General features: G+C 40.3%; 1 protein-coding gene across 1 annotated transcript; it reads right to left on the bottom strand.

Annotated features, from left to right (window-relative positions):
• Positions 1 to 1,082: 1,082 nt before the first annotated feature.
• LOC125244393 (single-pass membrane and coiled-coil domain-containing protein 3-like) lies at positions 1,083 to 1,714 on the bottom strand. Its single transcript, XM_048154482.1, has 2 exons — positions 1,357 to 1,714; positions 1,083 to 1,282 (listed from the first exon to the last, which is right to left on the bottom strand). The coding sequence occupies exons 1-2, from the start codon at positions 1,712 to 1,714 to the stop codon at positions 1,083 to 1,085; spliced, it is 558 nt and encodes a 185-aa protein (XP_048010439.1).
• Positions 1,715 to 7,044: the final 5,330 nt, after the last annotated feature.

Genomic DNA, 7,044 nt, shown 5'->3' with positions numbered 1-7,044 from the left:
AATGATAAAAAAAAAAATCATGGGTTTGTGTACGTCATAATATGAGATTATATACAGAAAAAAAGCATAATGACAAGGTTAAATATCTTTGAAAAATTCATCAGTGCATTAAAAATTAATAATAATTTATTGTGTTATTAATAAGCCTGAGGGATAAACCGAGAGTTAAATTCAACATTAAAAAAGAGGAAAACATAAAGGAGATTTAAGCCACTTTTATTTGTGGATGAACATTTTTGCACATAAAGTGTCATGAATGGGGCTCCCTCGGTTCTTCCTCCGGACCGCCGGAGGGAGCCATCACCGGAATACTGAGCATGGGTTATTCGGACTACGTTTCCCATGGGCCCTCATTCCTGGGACTGATTGCGCACAAACCTGCACTGCATCACACTCACACTATATAATACACACACACCCACACACAATCACCGCGAAGTCTTGATTTGCCGAGGTGATCACTACTGAGCGTTCTTCCTGTGGACTGTTTATTGTTATTGACTGGAATGTTTATCTCTTCTGAACCTTGCCGCCTACCCCGAACCTTGCCTGTTTCTTGGACTCTGATTGATTAGCCGCCTGTCTCGACATTTGCCTGTTCTCTGACCCTGTTTGCCTGCCGCCTGCCTCGAACACGGCCTGTCCCTGTTTATGCCTCTGCTTATGCCCTGTCTGCCCTGTCTGTCTGGGTTTTCATGATAAACAAATAATATCTTTAAGGATACAACTGAGGGTCAGATTAATAGGGTTAAAAATAAGAAATTAAATCAACCCAGAATTTATTGTTTACAGTACAATCACAAAATAAATGGACAGCTGTTTCTTAAACACAACCACAAAATGAAAACGTTTAATCAATATCAAGATATTTACAGATCATATCTTTTCAGTTGTTGTCTTTTAAAAGCAGAACTGTGATTCATTTCTCACTGGACACTTTTTCTACATTGTACATATCATTTAACAAAGTCACTTTGAGCTAAATTTTCATGTATTTCTGCATGATTTTAAGCACAAAGATGTAATAATAATTAGTTTATAATTCCAGCGAACATTTCAGGCAGAGAAAGAAAACATTTGTCTTATTCCTCAATTTTGATCCTGACGTAGGTAATGTTATCCTGATATTTTTCAGACGCTGGTTTGAATTCTTTCAAAGCTTCGTCATACTCTTTCAGGGCCTTCTCAAGTTTATCACGCTCAATGCTCCCAAGAATGGCCTCAACAATCATGTCAATCCCCATAAACACCACTCCCAACCCAACACAGGCAAATGTCCCTGCTGCAAATTTAACAAACTGACTTACTAAGTTTACTAGAATATCTTCACAATAATAGCTGCCACAGTTGCAACACCACAAACTCCTTCAACAACGTTTGAAACCAGTTTAAAGTGTTCTGGAAGCAGAGACTTGTTTAGCAGCTTCTCATACAGGGTGGGATCCAGCTTCTCCTTCAGCTCCTTGTCAATCTTCTCTACCACTGCCTGGATCTTATGCATGCATTCAATCATCACTTTACAGTTCTCCTGGAGAGAAGCATCCTCGTTCAGTGTGATATGTTGGAAGGAGCAATTCAAGTGCTTGTTCATAACATCAATTAGTTGGTTGGTGGCTCGGAAGTTGTTCTCCATCAGATCTTGAAACTGTTGACTTTTGCAGGTGAGCTCCTCCCTTCTCTTAGGATTATCAGGGTAGAAGAGGTCACTCCACATTTTTCTTTATATTAGGATCCTTAAGAGAAACAAATTTTAAAGAAACTTTAAATGATTGATAAACATTAAGGTACTGTTTGTAAGAATTAGAAAACCCTTGTTATTAGTGACACCGGTGGCCGTTAAGTGAACTGCAGATGATCCTCACTCGCTGGCGCACATGATCACACTCCATAGATACATGAGCAGACATAAGCCCAAAACAGTGACGTAACACAGGAGACTGAACACGATACTCTGGGATCATGATGACAAAGAGTAACTAATTTATTTATGTTTATATTATGTCCGTTTAATTATAAGTCTGTCTTACGTTTCACAGAAAAACACATGATCCCATGTTGCCGAAAGTGACTGATAACCATTACACTGCAAAAAATGCTGTTCTTACTTAGATTTTTTGTCTTGTTTCTAGTCAAAATATCTTAAAGTTCTTAAATCAAGTAGCATTTTCTTGACAAGTAAACATTATTTTCTTGTTTTCAGAAAAAAAAGTCAAAATTAAGCGAGTTTTTCCTTGAAACAAGCAAAATAATATGCCAGTGGGGTAAGCAAAATAATCTTATATCAGTCCAAAAATAAGCTTTATAATCTTGTTTTCAGTTTGGATCAATATCAGATATTTGGACTGGAAACAAGACAAACATTCTAAGTAAGAACAGCATTTTTTGCAGTGTACTTTACAAGTTGCAGTATGTGTTGTCACATCACAGACATTCAAAGGTCAAATGAGTTACTGCATCAGTGTGTGATTCTGCAAATGCATTAGACTTCAGTTACTTGCACTTTTATGCCACTGGATTGTGTTAGTGTTACCAGCTGTGCTGATGGTTTAACTTAAATAGAGTGAAGCTCTTCTGTGTATGAAGTACTGTGTTTCTAGAAGTCTGTGGCAGTTTGTGCAGCTGGTGATCAAGTCAAATCACCTTTATTTATATAACGCTTTTTACAATGCAGATTGTGTCAAAGCAGCTTTACAGTGAAAACTGGTATATAATTTTGGCTGCACAGATGGGCTCTGCGACTGCAGAGATTTGATTTCATTGTCGAATACCGGAAGGGAAAGCTAAATGTAGCACCTGACGCACTCTCTCGAATCCCCATCAGTGTCATTTGCATGCCAAATAACAGAAAGACTCAAAGAACAGCACAAAGACTCAGTAATCATGAAAATATTACAAACTATGGCAGAAGGTGATGTCAATTTGAAAGAACAACATGAGGTACTAGAAGACAAGCTTTACCGTAAAGCTCACCTGGCTGACAACCAGCTGCATTATCGTGTATGTGTTCCCGGTAGCCTCATTCCACAGATCCTTCAGCATTATCATGCCAGCCCCTTGAGTGGCCATGGAGGAATATATAAGACCTATAAGAGAATTCAAGAAGTGGCTTTTTGGCCAGGAATGTGGAATGATGTCAAGCAGTGGGTTAAGAGATGCATAAAATGTCAACAACTTAAGAATGACAACCAAAAACCTGCTGGCAAAATGCAACACACTACTGTCACTCACCCCAATTAAATGCTGGGTGTGGACATAATGGGGCCCTTACCGTGCAGTTCCAACCGAAATTAATATCTCTTAGTGTTCATTGATTACTTCACTCGTTGGGTTGAAATGTTCCCCATGAGAAATGCCACTGCCCAAACAATTGCTGCCATTTTCAAGAAGGAAATTCTGACCAGGTGGGGTGTGCCTGATTTCCTGTTGTCTGATAGAGGGACACAATTTGTGTCATCTGTATTTAAGGAGGTCTGCGAAAAGTGGAATGTAACACCTAAACTGACTACTGCATACCATCCTCAGACCAATATGACTGAGAGAGTCAATCGCACCCTTAAGTACATGATCGCCGCATACCTGGATGAAAATCACAACAAATGGGATCAATACTTACCAGAGTTCAGATTTGCCATCAATTCTGCTGTCCAAGAGACCATAGGAATGACTCCTGCTGAACTGCAACTTGGAAGAAAGGTGCAGGGTCCAATGGACAAACTCCTCCAAGGTAAAAATCTCACTCCTGATATGGCAGCATAAAATGTTGTTCAGTGTTTAACTCAGCTTCAATCCAAAGCTATGGAAGACGGCAAAAAAGCTCATGTTAGACAAACAAGAAACTACAATAAACATTGACGAGATCTAACATTTAAAGAGCAAGACCGTGTGTGGATAAGGAACTTTCCACAGTCTAGTACAAAAACTAAATTCACTGCTAAACTAGTAAGGAAATGGAGAAGTCCTTACCATGTAATAAAACAGCTGGGTCCACTCAATTACTGCATAGCACTGGAAACTACGGGGGAAGATGTCCGCACAATTCATGTGTGCAATATGAAAGTGTTACCCGACAGCTGAAGAATTTGAGTCCCAAAGCAAGGGAAAACTCCTAAAAATATTCCAAGACACCTCTGATGAAGAAGAGGAGTTTCAATAAATTGATGTCAGAACCAATCGGGAGAAAGGTGAGGATGATTGAGAACGGAAATACCTGAATAAAAGAGGAAGTGGAAGGAGCAACGACAGGTAGTGAGTGATGTGTTGAGTTCGCAGTGAGAGGGCGACCAACAATAGAGGCTGCTGAGTCAAGTCGCGGGGCGTTTGAATTATGTGCACGCTAGTTTGTGAAGATCAGTACAGCACTGAAAGAGGAATTATGTACCTGCCGCTTTGATGGATCTTCTTGGCACGGACGACCACAAGTGCTGGGTCCTAGCGCTTCCGTGTTTGTCTGTTGAGTTCGTTTGATCCTTCGTCTCTGAAGCCATCTGCAGAGTGTTGCCTGAACTACGTGCTGGCCTTTTACCTCAGGTCTTCAGTTCATCGAATAAAGAGGAATTAATTGCTGCACTGTCGTATCGCCCTCACCGATGTCGACTGCAGAACGTGTTGGGTTTTAAAACTGCTGAGTCTCGCTTCAACGCAATTCAGGTATTTCCTACCAACAACGCACTTTAAAAAGTCCAAAAGCTTCCCCGACATCATTTGCCTCAGTACAAGACACACACACACACACACACATACAGTGGGTACGGAAAGCATTCAGACCCCCTTAAATTTTTCACTCTTTGTTATATCGCAGCCATTTGCTAAAATCATTTAAGTTCATTTTTTTCCTCATTAATGTACACACAGCACCCCATATTGACAGAAAAACACAGAATTGGTGACATTTTTGCAGATTTATTAAAAAAGAAAAACTGAAATATCACATGGTCCTAAGTATTCAGACCCTTTGCTGTGACACTCATATATTTAACTCAGGTGCTGTCCATTTCTTCTGATCATCCTTGAGATGGGTCTACACCTTCATTTGAGTCCAGATGTGTTTGATTATACTGATTGGACTTGATTAAGAAAGCCACACACCTGTCTATATAAGACCTTACAGCTCACAGTGCATGTCAGAGCAAATGAGAATCATGAGGTCAAAGGAACTGCCTGAAGAGCTCAGAGACAGAATTGTGGCAAGGCACAGATCTGGCCAAGGTTACAAAAAAAATTCTGCTGCACTTAAAGTTCCTAAGAGCACAGTGGCCTCCATAATCCTTAAACGGAAGACGTTTGGGATGACCAGAACCCTTCCTAGAGCTGGCCGTCCGGCCAAACTGAGCTATCGGGGGAGAAGAGCCTTGGTGAGAGAGGTAAAGAAGAACCCAAAGATCACTGTGGCGGAGCTCCAGAGATGCAGTCGGGAGATGGGAGAAAGTTGTAGAAAGTCAACCATCACTGCAGCCCTCCACCAGTCGGGGCTTTATGGCAGAGTGGCCCGACGGAAGCCTCTCCTCAGTGCAAGACACAAGAAAAAACATTTGATTCTGAACTGTGGTTTTTCTGGATATTTTGATTATTGAAACTTTGTTGGTTGTTTGATTATTGAAATTATTGAAGTGTTTTGCCAACCTTTTTTTTGTTTTGTGTTTTTCCCTTTTGAGTTTGAGAAATGAACTCTTAACCCCATGGACTAATAATTACATGACGTACCACATCAAAGGATTTTTTGTGTATTTGCCGTGATCCTCTCTGTGAAAGTGTGTTTTTCCAATTCTGATATTGCACAGTACAATTTGATAAGATTGAATCTTTTGTGTGGGTTGTTTTTTGTTGTGAATTCCAATATATTATTTTGACATCCAGTGTTGCCAGATTGGAAATGTCCACGTATCGTACCAGAAGCTCAAAATTATCGTATTTGAAAGAAAATTATCGTACACGAGTTTTTAGCATAGGTACATGAACTAAATTAATAACTAATGGATTTTTACAACTGAATGAATCAATACCGAACTTACTTAAGCTGGACAATAACACTATTTTAGCTGCTGTAGTCAAAATTATGTTCCCTCTGTCTTTGTAAAGCTATACTTTGACACACTCTGCATTATAAAAAGGGCTATATAAATAAAGGTGACTTGACGAGTCAAAACAATACATAAATAACTAGGTGTACCTTAGTGGGAAGCAACTGACCAAGCGCTGCGGCAGGAACGTTAACTTGAGCTCGTGAAAGAGAGAGATTCATTCTCCACAATGATTGGCCGAGAAGACATAACATGAGATGAGATGGAAGAACTGCCTAACAACGTTCACGTTCTCCTTACGATCATAGATCAGCTAGATCAATGAGTATAAGCCGATTATAATGACCATCATTTGAAGTGTCACAAAGTTCTGAAATTATTGTACATTATGGGATTTTTTTCATTATTGATCATACATCATACATCATACAGGGGTCAAAATTATCGTACAAATACAATAATTATCGTACGTCTGGCAACTGTTACGAATGGAGACTCAGGCAGGGGATCCAAGTGCAGCGTTTATTTACAGTGTAAGAGTGATCGTACAGGCAGGGTAAATCAGGAGCAAACAGGAACAGCAAGGAACAGGCAGAGTCGTGGTCAAGGAACAGGCAATGATCAGGACAGGCAGATATCACTCACAGGTCGGTATACAAGCAAGAGGTCGAGGCAGGCGGCAGACAGGGATAAACAGGGTGACAGTCCAAACGGTAACAGGCAGAACAGACAGGGAATAAACGCTCAGAAATGACACAAAGGTAATCAAGACTTTGCGGTGAGGTGGTGTGTGTGTGAGTCTTTTATAGTCCTGGTAATGAGTATCAGCTGGGTGTTGTGATTAGTGTGGAGTGTGCATGGCTGTATGTGGCAACAGGTGATTGGTGGAGTGAGTGCATGTGATAGGCAGAGAGGATTATGGGTAATGTAGTCCGGGATGTGACAGGAACAGACGTGATCGTGACAGCAACACTGTTGACATCTAATTGTGTGTAACTGGTGGTTTGAGTTATCCTGGGTTAAACAG

The sequence above is a fragment of the Megalobrama amblycephala genome, linkage group LG14, assembly GCF_018812025.1.
Source record: "Megalobrama amblycephala isolate DHTTF-2021 linkage group LG14, ASM1881202v1, whole genome shotgun sequence".
Classification (NCBI taxonomy): domain Eukaryota; kingdom Metazoa; phylum Chordata; class Actinopteri; order Cypriniformes; family Xenocyprididae; genus Megalobrama; species Megalobrama amblycephala.
Note: the sequence above shows the minus strand (reverse complement) of the source record. Positions and strands in the feature narration are given on the sequence as shown.

Bases quoted from the DNA above. Each gene is read 5' to 3' on its own strand.
- LOC125244393 (XM_048154482.1), bottom strand. From the start codon at position 1,714: ATGTGGAGTGACCTCTTCTACCCTGATAATCCTAAGAGAAGGGAGGAG. The intron at 1,283-1,356 runs GTGTTGCAACTG...TTAAATTTGCAG, and splicing joins CGTTGTTGAAGGAGTTTGTG to CAGGGACATTTGCCTGTGTT.